At 49.4% G+C, this 23,604-nt stretch overlaps 1 protein-coding gene across 1 annotated transcript in view; it reads left to right on the forward strand.

Annotated features, from left to right (window-relative positions):
* Positions 1 to 287: 287 nt before the first annotated feature.
* The window catches only part of LOC103162169 (zinc finger and SCAN domain-containing protein 5B), a 29,668-nt gene continuing 6,351 nt past the window's right edge, over positions 288 to 23,604 (forward strand). Inside the window, exons 1-6 of the mRNA XM_035449182.1 lie at positions 288 to 464; positions 3,401 to 3,760; positions 4,128 to 4,331; positions 7,086 to 7,253; positions 7,542 to 7,551; positions 7,693 to 8,315. Of these exons, the coding sequence (XP_035305073.1) occupies positions 288 to 464; positions 3,401 to 3,760; positions 4,128 to 4,331; positions 7,086 to 7,253; positions 7,542 to 7,551; positions 7,693 to 8,315 (1,542 nt within the window). The remainder of the gene's footprint in view (positions 465 to 3,400; positions 3,761 to 4,127; positions 4,332 to 7,085; positions 7,254 to 7,541; positions 7,552 to 7,692; positions 8,316 to 23,604) is intronic.

The raw sequence follows: 23,604 nt of genomic DNA on the forward strand, positions 1-23,604 counted from the left end.
CTCTGCAGACCAGGCTGTCCTGGAACTCAGAGATCCTCCTGACTCTGGCCTCCCAAGTGATGGGACTAACGGCCAACCATTGCCCGGCCACGCCTGGTTTTATGCCACGCTAGGAACTGGCCCCTCTTCTTGCTTGCTAAGGCAAACCCTCTGACGTGTGAGCTGCAAACCCAGCCGAGGCTGATAAAAATTATTTATCCATTCATTATTATTATTATTTTTAAGCTGGAAAAGGCATCTCTGGAAATTTCCTCACTCAGGCGGCCAGATTGTAATTTAATCCGGGGATGTCTGGAATGACGTCTAAGGTGACGTCATTAGGGCTGCAGGCAATCACTGGGCAGATCAGCAACCGGAAGGCAGTCCCGTGGTTCCTAGGAAAAGAGACCCCGGGCACTTTGCAGAGAGGGCGAGCGGGCGAGCGAGCTCAGAAGAGGCTGCAGGCGCCGAGGCTGGACCAGAAAGTAAGTTGGGCCAGGGAGGGGGCTGGGTGAGCGAGGCTGCGGGTGGGTCCCGGTGCAGCTGCAATGCATTTAGCTGGACCCTGAGTACCCGCAGCTCTGCACCGGGCAGCTGAGGCAGGGGGATGCTGTGCCCAGGCCCCCCGGCCAGGCTTGGTGCAGCAGACGAGAAGCCCAGGGACCTAAGAGCTCCTGCTGCGTCCTTGGATGGACATTAATTCCTTGCTGCCCGGCTCCTGGTAAACCACGATGTTGCAGTTACGGACTCGGAGCGTGGATTCCACTTAGGCTCCCGGGTCTGGATCTCTCCACGCTGCGCTGCTGCGGCACGCGGTGGCATGCTTGGGTTTGCTTATTTCTTCCTTTTGCGACAAGGTCTAGTTCCAAGCTGGCCTGGAACTCCAATCTCCTGCCTCAGCCAGGCCCAATTTTTTTTTTTCTTAAGGTTTTTCGAGACAGGGTTTCACTGTGTAGCCCTGGCTGTCCTGGAACTCACTTTGTAGACCAGGCTGGCCTCGAACTCAGATCCTCCTCCGGCATTTATCCTTAATACCCACAATTATACCAAGTTGTGAGGACAAAGAACACAGGAATCCACGGTGGGCCCAGTAGTGGTGGCAGTCCAGTAATCCCAGAACTCTGGAGGCAGAGGCAGAAAGGTCTGAGTTCAGGGCCAGCCTGGGCTACATAGGAGGACCCTGTCTCTATCAGGGACAAAAAGAGATTATAAGGTCGGGCCGGTCGGTGGTGGTGCACGCTTTGGTCCCCTGTGCTAGGGACAGGACAGGAAAAAAAAAGGTACAAGGTTGGATATGTAGCTCAGTCGGTGGGGTGCTTCCTGGCATCTTTGAGGCCTAGGGTCACATTCCCAGCACTGTAAAGAAATAAAAAAACACTTCAATCCCCTCCCCCAAAAAGGGTGCTAAAAATCTAATACTTTAATAATGTTTCTGGAATTAGAGCTTTAACAGAAATGTTTTCATCATTGATGTAGACGTGTCCCATAACGGTTTGGGGGTTTTGTTTTTCTCTTTCGTTTTGACAATGCAGTATGTTTGTGCAGGCCCAGGGTGGCTTAAAACTCCGTTGTCCGGGTTTGGCTTACAACTCATGGCAACTATCCACTGTTTTGACTTCTGTGAGCATGTATGGCAGGCAGGCAGGCAGGCGTCCCCATATCCCTCCACAGTGATTTTTTGTTGTGTTTTGTTTTTTTGAGATAGGGTTTCTCTGTGGAACAGTCCTGGTTGTCCTGGAATTCGCTTTGGCCCAGCATTGGTGGCGCTCGCCTTTAATCCCAGCACTCAAGAGGCAGAGGCAAGCAGGGTACCAGACCAGCCTGGTCTACAAGAGGGAGTCCCAGGACAGCCAGGGCTACACAGAGAAACCCTGTCTCGAAAACAAACAAACAAAAGAGACAGGGTTTGTTTGTGTAGCTCTGGCTGTCCTGGAACACCATTTGCAGACCAGGCTGGCCTCCAACTGGGATTAAAGGTGTATGTATACCGCCACGTAGCTACAAATATTTTTTTCAATCATTTGTGTTAAATTTTCAAATAACTGTCTTAAGCCATAAATACTTAGTCATTAGACCTAGTTTATATAATGAAAATCATTAGTGTATAAATTATACGCTAATTTTTTTATTTAGGTTTTTTTAATTTAATAATTTTGTGTGGGTGTTTTTGTTTGTTTGGGTGGTTTCTTGTTTCTGTTTTTTGAGAGATATAGCCTCACTATATCCTGGCTGCTATGGAACTCACTATGTAGACCAGGCTGGCTCACAGAGCTCTGCCTGCCTCTGCCTAGCTGGGATTAAAGTGTGTTTGGGAACTGAACTCACCTAAAAGATCAAAGGCTCCTAACCAACTCTGTACCCTTCCCATCCCCCCTCCTATCCTTTTTGGTTGTTTTTCAGACAAGGTTTCACTGGCTCTGGCTGGCCTGGGGATGACAGGTCAGACTGCCACCTCCTCCAAAAGTGGAACACATGCTTAATCCCAGCACTCAGGAGACAGAGGCAGGCGGATCTCTGAGTTAGGGTTCAGCCTGGTCTCCAGAGCGAGTTCCAGGACAGCCAGGGCTACACAGAGAGACTGTGCACATTTGGGGGTGACATCAGGAGCCATTGATTCTTTTTGCCAGCACAGCATGCGTAGGAACAAGGAGTTGGAAGATTAGACGAGTCCCGTTTCTGTATATTTTTGTTTTCTGAAACTATGGTTTTTGCTCTGTAGCCCAGGCTAGCTTTTAACAATTTTAGCTTAAAACACTGCTGGGATTATGGGTTGAGCCTTGTTTTTTTTTTTTTTTTTATTTTTTGGTACAGGGTTTCTCTGTGTAGCCCTGTCTGTCATGGAACTCACTCGGTAACCAGACTGGCTGGAACTCAGAGAAGCACCTGCCTCTGCATTCTGAGTGCTGGGATTAAAGTCGTGCGCCACCACCGCCAGGCTTGTTCTTTGATTTTAAGAGTCTTATAGCCCTTATGTTTTTTAGACTTGGTATTTACTATGTAACCTAGGGTGGTCTCAAAAATATGGCAAGTGTCAGGCTCCCACATCTCCCTTGCCTGAGGGTACAGGTATGCTCTATCGTACAGAGTAGAGTAATTGATTTAAAAGAATTATCTTGGGGGGCTGGAGAGATGGCTCAGAGGTTAAGAGCACTGGCTGTTCTTCCAGAGGACCCAGTACTCACATGGCAGCAGTCATTCCGGTTCCAGGGTACCTAGTACAGATACACAGAGGCAGAACGCCAATGCAATGTTACCTTGGGATGGTGTGTCCCAGTGTGTTTGGGGGGAGGGTATATTATAAGGAATGAGATTTATTTTGGAGGCAGCAGAGTTAAACTGATCCGGTTGCTTCTTGCCTCCTAGGCTTCTGGACCGACACTGAGCCTATCCCCTTGGCTATTAAAGGACTACGTCTGTTTAGGCAGGAATTCCGACTTCCAGAGACCGAGGGAACATGGCTACAAGCCTGCCACCATCAGAGCAGCCACCATCGGGAGAAAAGCAAAACTACAACCCCGAGGTCTGGCACTTGAGATTCCGAGGTTTTTGTCCCTCGAAGAGGGCCAGTCCTGACCAAAGTCTGAAGCAGATCTCTGAGCTATGCTACCAGTGGTTGAGACCAGACCTCAACAGCAAGGAGGAGATCCTGGACCAGCTGGTGTTGGAACAGTTCATGATCTCCATGCCGCCACAACTGCAGGCTTTGGTCAAGGAGAGCGGAGTGACGAGCTGCAAAGATCTGGAAAAGATGCTGAGGGATCATAGGAAACCCCGCTCGTGGGTGAGCAGCGCGGCTCAGGGCAAGGACAGTCGTGGTGGGGGCTGTGGTGGCCCGGAGGCAGAATCCACTGAGGGTCTCGCCCTTAGTGGCTCTTAAGAGGAAAGTGGGTGCTGGGGATTGAACCTGAGACCCCTGGAAGACCAGTCGGTGCTCTTCATCGCCGAGCCGTCTTTCCAGCCCCCCTCCCCCACTCCTTGTCCAGGCTGGTCCCCAATTTGCTGTGTAGTTGAGTATGACGCTGTGGGTCAGTCCACGTCCAGGAAGACAGATTGGCCAATGAGCCAGTTTTGGCTGCTAAGTCAGCCCAGGACCAGGCTCTTACTCAGGGGTCTCATCCTGTCTGTGTCTCCCCCTCCCCCCCCTCCAGTCCATAGTAAATTGGAAAGGACGACTATACCTCCGCCGAGATCCCAGAGTTGAGAAGGCTGAAGCCAGGGAGGATGAGTGGGATGACATGAAGTGGTCCCAGAAGGACCTGTCAAATCAGGAGGAGCCGCCCAGCAGACGCCAGGGTAGCCCAGCGCTGCTTCGGAACCTGTCTTCGGAGACGGAAGTGCCTTCCACTAGCAAGGCGAGTGTGTCTGGGGCAATTTGGGAGAAGGGACTAGAAGGTGGGAGAAACCCATCAAGGCTAATGTGGGACACTCAAGCTGTAGACGTGTGTCCCGTGCTTACACTTGGCTGTGCAGAATGTAGACCACCCGTCTGTCTGCAGTAAAGCTTGGCATTGAGTGTGGCAGTTAATCAGGATAGGTCTCGACCTATGAGTACGTATGGCAGAATATCGTTAGTCATCGTTACGTTGACATTTTTTTTTTCCTCTCCAGTTGTGTTGGCTGTAGGCTGCATGGGACTGACCTAGGCCCTCTGCATGTATGTGACGGTTATGTTGCTTGCTTGGTCTTCTTGCTCCCAACAGTGGGAGCAAGGGATGTCTGACTATTTTACTGTCTTTTTTGGGGACCCCACGTCTCATACTAGGTTGCCTTGCCCAGCCTTAATACAAAGAGAAGTGCTTAGTCTTAATACAACTTCATATGCCATGCCATTTTTTTTCCATGTGAGGTCTGCCCTTTTCTGAGTATTGAGATGAGTGGGGGAGGGGAACCTGGGTAGTGTGTGTGTGAGTGTGTGTGTGTATCTGATTGTCCTGGAACTCCCTCTGTAGACCAGGCTGGCCTCAAACTCACAGAGATCAGCCTGCCTCTGCCTCCCGAGTGCTGGGATTAAAGGCGTGTCTACCACTCCATTGTATATATCGTAGTTTGTATGAACGGTGGTGCAAGCCTTTAATCCCAGCTCCGAGGAAGCAGAATCTGGCGGAGTTAAGGGCCAACTAGGGTTACGTGGTGAGACCCTCTCTTCACAGCAACAAACATGCGAGGCCAGCATCAAAATGAAACTGGTAAAAACAAGTGTTAACCCTTAGCCGCTCAGGAGGCTAAGGTATCAGGTGTGAGGCTAGGCCGGGCTACACGCTTGATCAGGGGCAGCCTGGGTAACTTAGGAAGAGCCTATTTCAAACTGAAAATATGTTAAAGGGCCAGCAGAGTGGCCAGAGGTAGAACACACACACACACACACACACACACACACACCCCTAGAGTCCACCAGTGAGGAGAGGGGCCTGGGTAACTTAGGAAGAGCCTATTTCCAACTGAAAATATGTTAAAGGGCCAGCATAGTGGACAGAGGTAGACACACACACACACACACACACACACACACACACACACACACACACACACACACACACACAGACCCCTAGAGTCCACCAGTGAGGAGAGGGCCTTGTGACTCAGCAGTAAAATGCTTGCTCTCACAAGGCCCTAGTGCCATAAGCAAGTATAGAAGCCAAGAGGTGGAAAAAAAAGCTAGTAGAGTCACTGGCTGGCTGGGTGTGGGTGAATGAAGCCACAGTGAGTGGGAAGAAGGTAGTCCATTCTCCCACTGAGTCTTTCAGGTCCAGAGTGAGGCCAGAAGCCACTGGGAAAGTTTATTTTGTTACCTGTGGCCTCCCAGAGCCATACCTCTTTCCCAATGCCCCAACTTCCTGCCCCTCTTTCAAAACAAAGCAAAACCGCCAGGCAGTTGTGGCGGGCGCACGCAACTTCCCATCCTCCCCCCAACTCTGCTTCTGAGAATCTTATTTTATTATTTTGAGACAGGGTCTCCTCTCTGCATAGCCTTGGCTGTCCTGGGACTCTGGAGACCAGGCTTGAGATCACAGAGATCCTCCTGCCTCTGCAAGTGCTGGCATCAAAGGCCTGCGCCACCAACGGCACAGCCAGGTGCCTCTTGGAATCTTAACACCCCATTTTCCCTGCTGGTTCCTGAGCCTTGGGTAGGGTTAGGGGAAGCACGTGTTTGTTTTTGAGACAGGATTTCACACTGCAGCCCCAGCTGCCCTAAGCTTCATCTTGCTGCTTCAGCTTCCAGAGTTCTAGGATTACAGGCAAGTTAGTCTGGATTTAGAAAAAGTGTGTGTGTCTCTCTCCCCTTGTCTCTTTCTGTCTCTGTTTCTCTCCCTTGTCTTTGTCTGCCTGTCTCTGGCTATCCGTCTGTCTCTGTAAGGATTCAGGCATTGTGCTGTCACCTGGCAGAATGCACTCAGGTGAGCCAGGGTTCCATGGTTGTGTAGTCTGCTTGCAGGTGCAAAGGACCCCTTTAAAAGAAAGACCCCGACACTTATTCTTCCAGCTTCCCCGCCCCCCCTTTTCCTTTTTCTTGCTGTTCCCCTGGGGCAGACAGGACTTTTCCTGTCTCCCTCTTCTCTCCTGTCCTCTCTCTGTCTCTGTCTGTTTACCTCTTTTCTCTTTCTTTCCCCCCGCCCTCCCCTTTCTAAAAAAAAAAAAAAATTCTCATTTAAGCTCTGTCTGCCTGGCATGTTTGTCCCTCTGCCTCAGTCACCCTTGCTTGCCATGGAATCCATCATGGTCCCCCAACCAAAGTCCCTCTCAAGCTTTATCCTTACCGTCTCTCTCTCTCTCCTCTCTCTCCCTCTCTCTCTCTCTCTCTTCCTCCTCCTCTCTCTCTCTCTCTCTCTCTCTCTCTCTCTCTCTCTGTGTGTGTGTGTGTGTGTGTGTGTGTCTGGACCAGCTCATCCACGTAATTCCAAGTTTCTGTAGGTGACAGAATGTTTTAAGTGGGCATGCCTTAATTAATCCCAGCACTCGGGAGGCAGAGGCAGGCGGATCTCTGTGAGATCGAGGCCAGCCTGGTCTCCAGAGTGAGTGCCAGGATAGGCTCCAAAGCTACACAGAGAAACCCTGGGGAGTTGTGAGAGCAACCTCTGGGGTCTCACCTGTTCCCATCCCCCCCACAGGCTTTATTTTCCCAAAGAGGTTTTACTAAAACAGAAAAAGCCAAGGCAGATGAATGGGATGACTGGGACCAGGATGTGGTGGTGGTGTCAGGAGACAGCCCCAGCAGTTGCTGCTCTAGCCTGGAGCTTCAGAACCTGCCAGGGACTGAGCCGTCGTCTGTCAGGCAGGTAAGCGTGTGACACTGTCAGCCAGCCCAGGGTCCTGGTGAGTACAAGGTGGGAACTCACTGGGGACTTTCAGTCCCTTGTCCAGCACTCCCCACCCCCTCCAGGGCTAGCTTTCCAGAGAATTCTGCAGGCTGAGCTCTCCAGCTTGGGGTGTGGATGGGATGTCTCAGCCAGCACCAGAGCTTGCTGGGTCTGGTATGATTGAGGCAGTCTTTAATGAGTGCTGTGTGTCTCAGTGGGGGGAAAGGCGCTTGCCACAAAGCCTGATTGCCTGTGTTCAATCCCCAGGGCCCTCATGGTGACAGAACCAACCCTAAAAGTCGTCCTCTGCCCACCACATTCTTAGGGTGGCATCTCCCTCGGCCATCAAGTAAATAATTGGCTTTTGAGACTGGACTCTCAAGTTTTAAACGTTGTGTGTGGAATCCCGCCCAATCAGATGTGATGACGCCCCGGGAAGAGGCAAAATTGGATCCTGTCACACCGTTCACCCACATTCTAGAAAAAAGAGACCAAGCCGCAAGCACAGATCCTCAGGGTCTCTGCAGCAACAGCAGGGACCGCGCTCCTACTTGCCGAGGAGGGGCCTCTGGTGTGGACCATACTGAAAACAGGCAGCTAGCGGTGGCTGCTCTAGAGCATCTCCCAGGCCAGGCTCGGTTTGAGTGCAGGGAATGCAGGAGGAGTTTCCTTTACAGGTCTCAGTTTATCATCCACCAGAGGTCACCCACGGGAGAGAGACCCTTTGAGCGTCCCTTGTGCAACAAGGGCTTCCTGCAGTCCTCGGACCTTCGGGTCCACCAGCGCACCCACACGGGTGAGAAGCCCTGCGTGTGCAGGGTCTGGGGCAAGGTGTTTGCCCACGAGTCCACCCTGCTGGGCCACAGTCGGGTCCACACCAAGGAGAAGCCCTATGCGTTCAAGCACTGCTGGAAATGCTTCAGCCACAAGGGCAACCTCAACGTCCATCTCCGAATCCACAGCGACTGCAGACCCTACAGACCCTTCCGACAGCGGCACTCTGAAGCGACGTGTGAAAACCCATTCAAGAGCAGTGCCCGTGTGATTCTGTGTCCAGTTTTGTTTGTTTGTTTTTTTCCTAGAGACTGTTGCTAGGTTACCCCTCTTCCATGACAACACCTTGGGAGCATGTTGAAGGTCTGAGGACATTTCTGTCTCACTATTCCCCACTGGTGTTGGTTGGTTTGTTTCGTGAGACAGGAAACACTAGGTATCTCTGACTGTCCTGGAACTCACTATGAACACCAGGCTGGCTTGAAATTCTAGAGACCCACTTTCCTTAAGTAGCCCAGATTGGCTATGGATTTGTGACCCCACCCACCCCTCCGCCCCTAAGGTTGAGATGGCCTCTCCTTGGCAGGGGCTTTTGTTACACGTTTTCTTGGTTGACGTAGTTCTCGAGTTGTCAGTATTGAATAACAAGATGGGAGTGACATTTTGTCCCGTCAATGCTGTAAAATGTTAAAATGTGAGTTTCCAATAAATAACTTGGCCAAGGACGACGCTTTTAAAGTGTATTTTCCCCGTTACCATTATTTTTAATATTTCAATGAAAATTTCAGGACAAGGTGTGGTTGCTCACGCCTTTAATCCCAGCTCTCAGAGCAGAGGCAGGCGGATATCCTGGCCAGCCTGTTCTACAGAGTTCCAAGACATCCAAGGCTACGCAGAGAAATATTTACGCAGGTAAATATTTAGAACATACAGTCATGTATTTGTTTACTCTGAGACAGGTTCTTTCTGTGTAGCTGTGGCTGGCCTGAAGCTCCCTGTGTAGACCAGACTGGCCAGAGTGCTGAGGTTAAAGGTTCGGCTCACCCAGCGAATTTTTTCTGTGTGTGTACTCGTGAGTCTGAATTCCAAAGCACGAGTGTGGAGGTCAGGGATCCCCTGGAACTGGAGTTACAGGCAATTGTGAGCTGCCTTGTGTGTGTGTGTGTGTGTGCTGGGAATTGAACCCCGGTCCTCCGGGAGGGCAGTCAGTGCTCTTAACCTCTGACCCGTCTCACCAGCCCTGAACTTGATTTCACTTTTTAAGAAGAGGCCAGAAGAGGGCACCAGATCTCATTACAGATGGCTGTGAGCCACCATGTGGTTCCTGGGAATTGAACTTAGGATCTTTGGAAGAGCAGCCAGTGCTCTTAACCACTGGGCCGTCTCCCCAGTCCCAACCTTGATTTTTACCAAATTGGGGGGGGGGCTGCAGGTGTGCATCCACATCCGGTTTTATCTGGTGCTGGGGATTGAACTCGGGCTACTGCACACTAGGTAAGCACTGAGATAGGGCTTCGGTCCTAGATGTGACGACCAGGGCACATGTTTGGTTCCGAATGCGGTGACTAGGGGCAGGTTTTGAATGGCAGGGTGTAGTTACACATGAGTACCAGCTCATCTACCTCAATTATTCTGTAAATGTTATTTTTCTTTTCTATTTTTTCACAACAGGGTTACTCTGTAGCTCTGGCTGTCCTGGAATTCTTTCTGTACACCAGACCGGCCTCGAACTCACATCTACCTACCTCTGCCCCCCAACCCCCAGCACTGGGATCGAAGTGTGTGCCATCATTGACAGGCCTTTATTTTTTGAGATAGGGTTTTGATATATAGCATTGACAGACCTGGAACTAAAGCTCAGATGGTTTATGGGCAAGCCTCCTGCCTCACGTCTTCAGAGTTCTGAGAACACAGACTTGAGTCATCATTCCCGCCACGTGGCGCTTAAAATATCAGAATCTCACTTTGTTTCCCAGGCTAACCTTGAACTCACCAGCATCCTTTGGCCTCAGCACCTGGAGTTCTGGGATTACAGGTTTTAAAGTTTTATCTTTTTTTTAGCCATCATGTGTAGTTATGGGAATGTCCAGCAGGTGATAGCAAAGGCCCTTCTCTGGCCTGTGGGGCAGGCCGGTTCGGCTTTGACAGTGCAAGACCATTAAACCAAGGGAGTGGTTTCCTTTTCAGTGATTTTAGATTTATATATTGTTTTATGCGCATTGTGCCGGTACCTGTGGTGGTCTGAATAAAGCATCGCATCTCCTGGAGTTGAGTTGTGAGCCACCGTGTCGGTGTTGGGAATGAAACCTGGGTCCTCTGGAAGAGCAGCCATTGCTCTTAACTGCCGAGCCATCTCTCCAGCCCAAAGGAACGCTTTCTACCCGATTAAACAGTAAGAGAGACACTGTTTGTAAACCAGGTAGAGTTTTGTGCATGCAGTGTGAAGCCAAACTTACTGCCCCACCCCATTTGTTTTTTTTTTTTTTAAAGATTTATTTAAACAACACAAAAAACATTTGTTGCCAGGGCAATGGCTGTGCACACCTTTAATCCCAACACTCTGGAGGCAGAGGCAGGGGGATCTCTGAGTTGGAGGCCAGCCTGGTCTGCAGAGCAAGTTCTAGGACAGCCAGGGCTACACAGAGAGAGACTGTCCTGGAACTCACTCTGTAGACCAGGCTGGCCTCGAACTCACAGAGATCCACATGCCTCTGCCTCCTGAGTGCTGACATTAAAGGCGTGTGCCACCAACGCCCCGCCAGCTTATTTTTTAATAATAAAAATTTTTGAGACCTGTTCTCATGTATCTCAGGCTGGAATGAAACTCTACACAGCTGAGGCTTGATTTAAACTCTTTGACTATTCTGCCCTCTCTTCCCGAGTGCTGGCTTTACAGGCACTGTAGGGGCTGAAGGAAGACCCCCAGCTCAAATAGTATGTAAGCGCAAAGAGCGTTTATTATACCACATGCGTGTGGGGTCTTCACCTGTACAAAATGACGACAAACCCCGAGAGGAAAGTGTAGTCTCCTTTTAAGTAAAGGAGAGTTTTACGGTTAACTAGGTGATCTCAAATTTAATTGGTTAAGCAAGCATCAGTTACGTTAGTATATCTCTAATTGGCTGAGGATTAATCATTTTTGGACACAAATGCATAAGTTTGGGTGTGACCCAGAAGGGGGGAGCTGCTGGATTTGTTCTTGAGATACTGTGAGGCTGACTTAGGCCCTCCGTTTTCTCCCTCGACCCTGAAGTTATAGTGGATAATTAACTCTTTGTTAGGAGAGACACCTGTGTGTCCTTCTCAGCGAACTGAAACCCAAATTCATTTGTCAAGTGGGAGAGTTCAGCACCTTAGCGTATACTGCCATGCCTGGCTTATGCATTTGAAGAAATATTTATTTACTTTAAATATGTGTATATGTATGTAGGGGGAAACTGGGATTTGGGCATGAGAGTATTGTGGCCCAGAGAGAAAAGGATGGATGCTGGATCTCCTGGAGCAGGAATAAAAGCCATCGCTGTGGGTGCTGGGAACCCAGCCCAGGTCCTCTGCTTGTGGAGTATGTAAGGATTCAGGCACTATGCTGGCCTGTTCCTGTCGCCTGGTAGAATGCACTCAGGCAGTACCCTGGTCAGCCCAGGGCTCCATGACTGCATTTAGTTTGCACGCAGGTGCAAAGGACCCCTTTAAGCGCTCTCTTCCCCTCGGTTTCCCTGGGATAGACACGACTTTCCCTTTCCTGTCTCCCTCTTCTCTTCTGTCCTCTCTCTGTGTCTCTGTCTCTTTACCTCTATTCTCTTTACTCCCCAACCCCCTTTCCTTTCTAATAAAACTCTCACTAAGCTCTGTCTGCCTGGGATGTTTGTTCCCTGACTCACCCTCGCCTGCCACGGAATCCGCCAAGAGTCCCCACTCACTTTATCATAACATTGGTGCCATGACTTTTTTTTTTCCTGGCATTTCCTCCTGCCCGTGGCAGGCTGAGATATGCCGGGACCCTGTAACCTTCAACTTTTCCAACGCTTTATAGCAGAGTACATGCTCTTAACTACCGAGCCATCTCTCCAACCCGTTTTTTTTTTTTCTTCTTTAATTTCTATTTTATGAGTATGGGGGTTTTATCTGTCGTGCCCCTGGGGGCAGTAAGAGGGCATCGGATGCCCTGCAAATGGAGTTAAAGACGGTTGTGAGCTGTCATGTAGGTGCCGAGAACTGAACACAGTGCTCTTAACCACTGAGCCATCTGTCTCTCCAGCCCTCATTTTAACTGATACACTTAAATTCTCTTTATTGGGTACCATATGATACATCAAAGTGTATATACATTACACAGTGTTTAAAGCTTCCTCCTGCCAAAAATCTGTCGTTTACAGTAGAGGCTTTTGGTTTTGTTTTTCAAGACAGGGTTTCTCTGTAGCTCTGAAGCCTGTCCTGGAACTTACTGACATCAAACTCACAGAGACTTTTCTTTTTCTTAAAGATTTATAATGTGTACAGTGTTCTGCCTGCATGTATGCCTGCAGGCGGGAAGAGGGCGCCAGATCTCATAACGGATGGCTGTGAGCCACCATGTAGTTGCTGGGAATTGAACTCAGGACCTCTGGAAGAGCAGCCGTTGCTCTTAACCCCTGAGCCATCTCTCCAGCCCCACTGTAGAGACCTTGAGCGCCTTTTCTCCTGTGGGACGGCAGCTTTCCAGAGCCTCTTTCCCCATCCAACAAGGACTTAGTGCCCACTAAAGAATCGTATTTTCATGTACTAATCTGAGGAATTTATTTGTAACATATTGATAACTGATCCCGTGCCCCAAAAGCTAGCTAGCCAACCAGACGCAAGGTCCACCCAGGAAGATCTATACCACATAGTGCCGAGGTGACAGAAAGTCACATTGGGCAATCTACAGGCAGAGCTGTGCTTTCTCATCGGCCTCAGAGTCTGTCACTGGAAACAGGAGAACTATTTGTATTTATTTTATCTAAATTTGCACCCATTTATTTGTGTGTGTCTATACCTTGTGCATACGCACACATATGGAGGGCACCGGACAGCCCACTGGAGTTGGTTTCTCTTAACATCCTTTGGGCCCTGGGGATGAAACTCAGGTTCCCTTATGCTTGGGTCCAAGCGCCTTTACCCACTGAGCGACCTGGCAGATCCAGGACTTGCATTTTAATTACGAAGTTTCTGGACACACGCACATACACACAACTTGCAAAATAGTGTCTCCGAGAATTGCCAGTTATTGAGCCTGAGTGTGCTCAGGGGCCCGCTGAGAGTACGGGGTACGGGGATGGGGGTGGGGAGATGAAACTTGTCCTTTTCTGAGGAAGCCACAGAGAATTAAGAAACTCCAGCAGCAGCCCCTGTCATCGGGCCAACAGAGGAGTCCAAGTGACAAACATCCAGCTAGGTAATTAGTCCCCAGCACAACAGGGCAACAACACTCCTAGCTATTTCTGAGTTTAACTCTCTTGAATTGGTTCAAATTGATTTATTCCCATATCCTTCTGCCATACTCTTGTTTTTCTCTCTGGTGTTTGTTTTTTTCGTGTGCCAGAACAAGGTGGGCGGAGCAAATTACTCTCAATGATCCCGTGGAGAGAAGAGTTGTTCAGAGTCCCGGTGGGAGCTACTAACACCACTTTTAATGAGGCCCGGACGGTGCAGCTCAGTTCCTGCCAGCCAGAGTTTTTAATTAGCGTAGGAAAGTTAACTCTGAGAACCGGGAAAACGTCATTTGTCAATTGCTGGCCCCGAGGGGGGCCTGCCTTTACTCGGTCCTCATTAATTTAAAAAGTGACTGTTGCCAGTGTCTGATGGGAGGGACAATACACACGTATTCATTAAATACACTTGATAAGACAGGAGGGACAATGGAGAATGTTTACATTGGCTCTAATCCCACCATTTTATTTAGTTTAGTTTTGTTTTGTTGTAAACATGCTCTGGGAATGCACCATTCTGTCCGTGTGAAAGTCAAAAAAAAAAAAAAAAAATCCCAGACATCGGCTCTCTCTATTCACCTTGTGGGTTCAGAGAATAGAACTCGGGCTGCCATTCTTGGCAACAAGTGCCTTTCCCTGATGAACCATCTCACTGGCCTACCGTTTTTTGTTTTGTTTTAAAGCAGGTCTCCTGTAGCTCAGGTTGGCCTCTAACTAGCTATGTCACCAAGTCTGGCTTTGAACTCCTGATTCTCCTACCTCCACCTCCTCAGTGCTAGGGTGATAGGCAGGTGCCACTCTTCCTGACTCTAGTGACAATTTTAATACTGGTGGTGGCTTTTAAAGACTTTGCGCGTATGTAGAAATAGCTACCTGGGTGTGTATAAAAAAATATAGACACACTCTTATGACAACATTCGTGGGGACCCTTGGAAGACTCCATGTCGGACGAGGTTGACAGAGACAGAGGGACAAACAGGCCAGGAAGACAGAGCTTAGTGAGAAGTTTTATTAGAAAGGGAAAGGGGATGGGGTGGGGGTGGGAGGAAAGAGAAAAGAGGCAAAAATGCACAGACAGAGAGAGGGCAGAAGAGGGAGGCAGGAAAAGTCTTGTCTGCCCCAGGGGAATATGTGGGGGCGGGGAGGAATTGGGAGGGGGTCTGTCTTTTGTAGGTTAGCATGCAGAGTAACGAGTTCTCTCTCTCTCTCTCTCTCTCTCTCTCTCTCTCTCTCTCTCTCTCTCTGGGTTTTTTGAAATGCCCGGGGCTAGAAGTGTTTCAAATTTCAAGCACTTTCAGAACTGTGAATATTGACATAGACTCTACGGGTTCAGCATCTCTCACCCTAACCCTCCCTCCCCCTACCAAATGCGATCAGGAGGACAGCACCCAAATCCAGAACTGGATGTGTCAGCTCACACTTTGACTCCAGCACTTGGGAGGCTGAGGCAGGAGGGCTGGCTGATTCCAACCTGCACCGTGAGCTGGTAGGTAGACCAAAGGATAGCCTTGGTCTATGGAGTGAGGAGACCCTGTCTGGAAAATTACAGACAAATTGAGGCTGGGGAGATAGCTCAGTGGTTAACAGCACTTTCTGCTCTCCTGGAAGACTCAAGCTAGGGTCCTAGCACCCGCTTAAAGTAGCTTACAATGGCAGAGGCAGGCGGATCTCTGTGAGTTCGAGGCCAGCCTGGTCTACAGAGCGAGTGCCAGGATAGGTTCCAAAGCTACACAGAGAAACCCTGTCTCGAAACCCCCCCCCCCCAGGGACAGAAAATACTAACATTTATTCTACTCTCTTGCCCATTCTTTTCCACACTGACACCTTGATTCTGCTCCAATCAACCGTCCAGTGTAAAGTAAGTTATCTTTCCTTACTGATGGCTGATGTCTTTCGGAGTGCAGTGGAAGTAGCCTTGAATAGCCCAGGCTAGCCTCAAACTCCATATATAACCAAGGATGACTTCAAACTCCCGATCCTGTCTCAGCCTCCCGAGGGCTGGGATTATAGGTGTACACCACCATGCCTAGTGCAGGGAAATCGGTATATATATATATATATATATATATATATATATATATATATAGTTTTTCCCTTCTGGTGGGTAACTTGGGTGTTTCCAGACACTTGGGAGGAGGGGGAACAAGAAAGGACGGAGCCAGGCGTGGTGGTACGTGCCTATGATCCCAGCCCTCCAGAGATGGAGGCAGGAGGATTAGTAGCTCAAGGCTAGCCTCAGTTACATGTTGGGTTTGAGGTTAGCCTGGGCTACATGAGGTTCTATCTCAAAAAAAAAAAAATTAGAGAGGACAACGGGGAGAGGCGAGAGAGGGGATGGGAGGGAAAGGGAGAAGAGAAAACTATTTTTGTTTTTGTTTTTGGTTTTGTTTTTGTTTTTTGGGTTTTTTTAAGGTAGGGTCTCTGTGTGGCTCTGTCTGTCCTGGAACTCGCTCTATAGACCAGGTGAGTCTTGAACTCAGAGATCCTCCTGCCTCTGCTGGGATTAAAGGCACTGTGTCACCACTGTCCACCCTTTGAGAAAGCTGTTTTTAAAGGAATTTACCCTGTTTGTGGAGAATCCAGGGGACCTTTAGGCTGCATGGTGGGGTTCCAGAATTTGATCAGATTCTCCAATCTTTCCATTGCCCTAGAGCACAAGACAGCAAGCGTTATGCGTGTTTATAGGTAGAAAACAAAACAAAGCTCAACGAATAACCAGGAACCAAGCTTTCCCCTCTCACTCCGGGAGACAAGAGCGGAGACACTTTTCTGATGCCCTCTAGGTATCTGAAGGATGAATCCCCAGGGGAAACTGGGGCCAAGGGATTCCAGTCAGAAGGATGAATGTGTCTTAAAATATCCGGTCACAGACGATTCAGCCTCACCGGTGCCATTTGGACTGGATGATATTTCCACGTCCCTTGTGGGGAGGGCCTCTGCTGAGGAAGCTCTGGGTGGGATGGAAGAAGGCCAGGCATCGTTAACCCCTTTTCCCTCTCCCCTTGGATCTTCACTTCTGCTGGTCCCCAATAATTCCACCTGGATGTCTCTCTCCTTCATGCTGCCCATTTCAACAGTATTGAAAAGTAAGTTCACCCTTCCTCCCTCCCTCCCTCCTTTTCTCTCTCTCTGTCTGTGCCTGTGTCTGTGTCTGTCTGTCTCTGTCTCTCATTCTTTCTGGTTTTTCGAGACAGGGTTTCTCTGTGTAGCTTTGGAGCCTATCCTGGTACTCTCTCTGGAGAACAGGCTGGCCTTGAACTCACAGACATCCATCTGCCTCTGTCTCCTGAGTGTTGGAATTAAAGGCGTGTGCCACCACTACCCGGCCACAGTTTTCTTTTTTTTCCATCTGCTTCCCCTTCTTATTTCCCAGGGACTGTCGGTGTTTTGTGTGTGTGTGTGTGGGGGGGTAGAATGGGATCTCATTGCTTCAGTCTTCAAAAAGGCAGGCTTAGGAACAGCAAGATGACTCAGAGCTTGCAACTAGGATTGAGTTTGATCCCTAGTATCCACAGGATGGAAGGAGAGAATTGACTATTACCTGTTGTCCTCTGACCTCTACATCTGTGCTGTGACACACACACACACACACACACACACACACACACACACACACACACCAATAAATAAATAAACATAACATAAGTGAAAAAAATCATGAGAGGCTTGAAGAGATGGCTCAGTTAGATTAAGAGTACTTACTGCTCTTCCAGGGGACCTGAGTTCAGATCCCACCCACATCCGGTGGCTCATATCTGCTTCTGACTCCAGTTCCAAGGGATCTTATGCCCTCTTCTGGCCTCAATTCTCACACACACACACACACACACACACACACACACACACACACACACACACACACATCTAACAACAACAATAATAGTAAATATTAAAACAGGACTCTGGGGAAACGATTCAGTGGTGAAGAGTGCTTGCTGTTCTCACAGAGAACACAAATGTGGTTCCCAGCACCCACGTTGGGTGACTCTCACCTGTAACTCCAGATTCCTGGGATCCGATGCCCTTTTCTGGTCTCTGTAGTCACTTACATTTATGTGGCGAACACACACACAGATACACATAGATAAAAATAAAACAAATTTTTTTTTTCATTGGGGGCTGGAGAGATGGTTCAGTGGTTAAGAGCACTGGCTGCTCTTCCAGAGGACCCGGGTTCAATTCCTGACATTCACATGGCAGCTCACAACTGTCTGTAACTCCAGTTCTAGGGGACCCAACACCTTTCTTTAACCTCTAAGGGCAGCGGGTATGCATGTGCATAGACACTTGCAGGCAGAGCACTCAAACATATGAAATAAAATAAATGAAAGTGCAGAGACAACAACTTAAAATGCCCTATCATTCTGTCTTCCATTGTCCTTTTTTGTTTGTTTTATGTTGTTGTTTGGCTTTGTTTATTTTGCTTTTTTTTAGTTTTTTTTTCCAGATTTTTTTTTTAATTTGAATTAGAAACAAAATTGTTTTACATGGCAATCCCAGTTCCCTTCTCCCTCCCGACTTCCCCGACCACCACCACCACCCCAAGGTGTTTTGGTTTTTCAAGACAGCATTTCTCTGTTGCTTTGGAGCCTGTCCTGGAACTTGTTCTGTAGACCTGGCTGGCCTCGAACTCACAGAGATCCACCTGCCTCTGCCCCCCCCCCCCCCGAGTGCTGGAGCTAAAGGTGTGCGCCACCGACACCCGACTTTCTGTACTCCATCTCCACCAGACTCTCTTTGGATCTCCAGGTCTCTTTGGCCAATCCGTTTCAGTTTAGCTCTTTTCTAAGAGAAGAGCTGTCCTGGGCTCTGAGCTTCTGGTCCCCACCTCCCACCATCTAATGTTGTGATTTATTTCTCCCTCTTGTGGTCTCTTCTCTCGTGGACCCTGGATTCCTCACTACCTCCTGCCTCCTGGATGGACCACAGAGATCCTTGGTAAGCACCTCGTGCTCTGTGGGCCTGGGCCCTGAGGCACTCTGTGTGTGAGAGTGTGGGGAGAGGTGGGAACCTGAAATGTGGTGGCAGTGGGTGCACACCTCCCTGGAAATCCAGGCCCTGTCATGCAATCACCAGAACCCTATAATCCTGGGAAGACACAGACAGGTGGATCTCTGGGGCTCACTGGCCAGCCAACATAGCGTATTTGGGGAGCTCAAGGCTAATGAGAGACTCTGCTTCTAAAAATAAGATGGACAGCCCCTGGAAAAAAATCACAACTGGGGTTGACCTCTGGCCTCCATGCATGCCTGTGCATTTGGTGCTCACACACACACACACACACACACACACAGAGAGAGAGAGAGAGAGAGAGAGAGAGAGAGAGAGAGAGAGAGTAGCAGGATGCTTCCTTGCTTCTTCCGGTAAAGATACTTGGTGTTAAGCTTGATGGCATCAGGCCTAAGTGTTGTGTCCCACACGGTGGAAGGAGAGAATCGACTCCTGCAAGTTGTCCTCTGACTTCTTCGTGCTTGTTAGAATAGGCCTGTGCTCACAGTCACAAGCATAAACATATACACACAAATAATAATAATAATAATATGAGAGAGAGAGAGAGAGAGAGAGAGAGAGAGAGAGAGAGAGAGAGATGTACTGGGCATAGTGGCAATCCCAGAGGCAAAGGAAGGCAGATCTCTGTGAGTCTGAGACCAGCCTGGGCTACATAGCAAGTTCCAGAACTACACAGTGTGACCCTGTCCCCAAATAGAAAGTGTTAAAGAATATATTAAAGACTTAACACGCCTTCCCAGTGAGAAATTACTATGTACTTAGAGATTAATAAAGAAAAACTCTCTAAGGAGTCTCTGAGTGGCTCAGGCTGATGCACAGAAAGGAACTCGCTTCAAACAGAAAACCGTGTCAGCTTATAAAGTGTCACGGCCCCGAGTTACATTTTGAGCAATTAGCACATGTTTCACAGAGACAGAAAAGACAAGCTTTGGTCAGATGGGGGGTGGGGGGGACAGATGTTTGGACAAATGGGGAGAGTTACAGTGTAAAATATTGTCGTAGTTATCCTGAGATGGACCAGGGCTGGCTGCTTTACCAGGCGGCTGACAGCCAGGGTCAGTCATCCTGTCTGCCTGGCAGCATCACACTCTTCTGGATAGGAGAAGCACAGAGCTCCTTTAGCTAAGGGCTGCCTTGTGTAGCTTAATATCCCCTAAGCCAGTTTAGCAGAGCCTTTGTTATCATCAATTTTTCATTCCCAGTTTCTTCTATATTAAAAGGAAGGGAGGGAAAGAGGGAGGGAGGAAGAAGGTAGCTAGCAAGGGGGCCAGAATTCTGCAGGGCTTGTTAGGAGACAGGGGTCGGGGGTGGGCCTGTGGGCCCTATTGCTCTGAGCTCTGTCTGGCCACCTTTGTGATTCTGTCTGCACGTCTCTGTTGTCCTAGGTCTGCTGAGCCTTCAAGTGCTGAGCGGTGAGTTGCTGACGTCATCCTTTTTGTCTGTTTGTTTTTTGGATCTGGGGTCTGGAGAGCCTTTAGATGTCAGCAAAGCCTGCCTTCCTCAACCTCACCAGCATTAGCAGCCTCTGGTGTTCACCCAACAGAGACCCCCTCACAGTCCATTCACCGTGCTAAGACAGGACAGGCAATGTGACCTGTGTGGTACGATCCCAGCGGCAGCTGGCAAGCTGAGAGAGGTGGCGCAGGCCTTAATGCCAGCACTCAGGAGGTGGGCCCAGGAGGATCGGAAGTTTGTCCTGGGCTGCATAGCAAGTTCAAGGTCAGCCTGAGCTGCGTCAGACCCTGTCCCAAACAAACAACAACAAACAGGAGAGCCAGGGAGATGGCTCTGTGGGAAATGCACTGCTGCCTAGGCCAAGGCCGAGGCCGAGGCCGAGGCTGACCTTGACCTTGAGGTGTGATGCAGGGAGAGTCAGGAGAGGATCGGCTCTCACTGGCTGTGCTCTGACCTCCGAGTGTGTGCCTGGCATGTACATCACACCACACACTCGAGCACGCACACACACACACACCATACAAACCCCCACATACACACAGACCCTATATCACCCACTCACCCACCCACACACACACACACACACACACACACACACAATACATACATACCCCCACATACACACAGACCTCCCACCACACACACACACACACACACCAAATACATAAATGTAATTTTAAAAACAAAGCCAACCAGATGAGTGCAGCTAGTATTCTGGTGAGACGGGAACGAGCTGCTGGAGAAGCCATCTCCGAGGAGAGGCGTGCAGGGGACGTGAGAGCCCAGCGTGTCAGAGGGCGCTAGGGGGAGGTGACATCTGAGTATAGAGCTGAAGGAGCAGGGCCACCCACGTATGTGGGCGTACCGTGTGCATTTGCGTGCATGCGTGTGTATCTGGGGAAGGGCACTTTATGCAGGGGGACAGCATGTGTGCAGCCAGGTAGCAGTGTTGTGCCTGAGTCAAGTGACACCAAGGAGGCCACGGACAGTCCTCATCCAGCCCCTAATTTTCCTTTTTTTTAATCTCTTCTCGTTCCCCAGTATCATTCTCCCTCCTCTACCGTCTCCATCTTTTTCCTTCTTAGAAGAAACAAATGACTGCAAAGAAGGTGGTGGGTGGAGCGATGCGCCCATCCCCCACTTTGGGCAGTTAGCGCCTTCCCTCTGACTGAGGTATGACATATTCCCAGAGAAAAGTTCAGAGTTCAGATGTGTCATCAGTACCTGAGTCTTCAGGAAGCATCGTAGTCCTCAGCCACCCTCACCCAACTCTGCTCCTCCGTGTGGAGGTGTGTCCCGCGCGCTGTATGTTCTCGCCGGCAAGAAATACACGCAGGACACTCGGATCCTTCTGCAGACAAGCTTTAATGCATCTTGAGAGTGGAGAGAGCATAAGCTTACCAGAGCGGAGACCCTGAACCAAGAAACCCATCCCTTAATAAAGGCTGGCAAGCAGCCGCCTGGGACGTGTTACCCTATGAATGGCTTTAGCTCCTCAGGCCAAATGAGCCACGGGATAGGCAGAGATCAAAGGAATGGAAATTACCCAGCGCCTGTGAAGTAATTTATATTTTGGTGCCTTCAGGCACCATTATTGTAATGGAGAATGCAGGAACGGCTCCCTACAGAGGTGCCTGACACACTGAGGTAAGAAGAGGCAGTCTTGCCTGATAGTGGTGGCGCACGCCTTCAATCCCACCACTCTGGGAGGCAGAGGCAGGCGGATCTCTGTGAGTTCGAAGCCAGCCTGGACTACCGAGTGAGTGCCAGGACAGCCAAAGATATGCAGAGAAACCCTGTCTCAACAACAACAACAACAAAAAGAACCACCAAGCAATACGTTGTAGGAGATTATGAGAGACGGGTTATAAAGAAAATCGAGGCCCATGGTTAAAAGAGCTTTTGGAGCAGACTGATGAACTGCGTTCAGTCAGAACCCATGGAAAGGGTGAGGGGAGAAGCCTGACTTCAACAAAGCTGTCCCGTGACCCCCATGCGTGCACACACCGTAGGCACACCCACACAACGATAATAAAACACATGGTCTTAGTCAGTTTGCTATTGCTGTGATGAGACGCCATGACCAAGGCAGTGGATGAAAGAAAGCATTTAATTGGCTGGTTTTCTTACAGTTTCCGAGGGTGAGTTCACGGCTATTGTGGTGGGGAAAACTGCAGAAGGTGGGCTGCCATGACACGGGAGTGAGAATTTACATAGGATCCACAGGCAGAGGGCAGAGACGGGGGAAGACAGAGGTTTCTGTCCCACCTGGTCCCAAGGCCATTGAGCCCCAAATAAACACAGGGGCCCTATATTAATTATTAAACTGTTTGACTGATGGCTTAGGCTTCTTATTGGGTAGCTCTCAATATTAACCTATTTCTAATAATCTAAGGGTTTCCACGTGGTCTTATCTTACTGGGGAAGGTTCTGGACCTGTTACTCCTTCCTCAGCTACGTGGCGTCTCTCTCTGGCAGTTCTCTCTGTCTCCTCTCCCCAGCCTTCTCCTCATCTGGTCGCCCCGCCTATGCTTCCTGCCTGGCTACTGGACGATCAGTGTTTTATTCATCAACCAATAAGAGAAACATATATAGAAGGACATCCCCCCATCAGAGACAGAGACAGAGGGAGAGAGGGAGAGGGAGAGGGAGAGAGAGAGAGAGAGAGAGAGAGAGAGAGAGAGAGAGAGAGAACTGGGAATGGTGAGGGCTTTTTAAACCTCAAAGTCCACCTACAATGACGTATGTCCTCCAAAAAGAACACACTCTCTAACCCTTCCCAAACAATTCCAGTAACTGCAGAACCAAGCATCCAAACACATGAGCCTATGGGGGCCATTCTCACTCAAACCACCACACACATCTTAAAAAATAAAGACTATTTAAAGTGTGTGTGTGTGGGGGGGGTGCCGGGCGTTGGTGGCACACGCCTTTAATCCCAGCACTCAGGAGGCAGAGGCAGGTGGGTCTCTGTGAGTTCGAGACCAGCCTGGTCTACAAGAGCTAGTTCCAGGACAGCCTCCAAAGACACAGAGGAAACCCTGTCTCGAAAAACAAAACAAAACAAAACAAACGAACAAACAAAAAGTGGGGACAGGCAAGCTGTCTTAGCAGGTAAGAGTGCTCACTGCCAAACTTGATCTGAGTTTGTTCCCCAAGATCCATATGCTAGAAAGAGAAGGTACCCTCTAGCCTTAACACTTGCCCATGTGGGGTTTAGCCAGCCTAGCCAAACTGGTGAGCACCAGGTTCAGTGAGAGAGACCCTGTCTCAAAACAGATAGATAGATAAGAAAATATAGGATAAAATACAAAGTGGAGCAGGATTGATGAAGACAGTGATATCAGTCCACAGCCTTCACGTGTGTGTGTGTGTGTGTGTGTGTGTGTGTGTGTGTGTGTGTGTGTCATGTGCACGCATGCATATGTATAAAACACATACACACAGAGAGAACATGCACACAGGGAAAGTGATACAGTTAGTAAGATGGGCTTGGTGGTACACGCCTGTGGTTGGAGTACTTGCAAGGTGGAGGCAGGAGGATCCAGAGGTCACCCTAGCTACGGAGGCTTTCAGCCCCAAATAAGCACACAGAGACTATATTAACCGTTAAACTGTTGGCTGATGGCTAGGGCTTCTTACTG

The sequence above is a fragment of the Cricetulus griseus genome, chromosome 9 (genome assembly GCF_003668045.3).
Source record: "Cricetulus griseus strain 17A/GY chromosome 9, alternate assembly CriGri-PICRH-1.0, whole genome shotgun sequence".
Taxonomy (NCBI): Eukaryota; Metazoa; Chordata; class Mammalia; order Rodentia; family Cricetidae; genus Cricetulus; species Cricetulus griseus.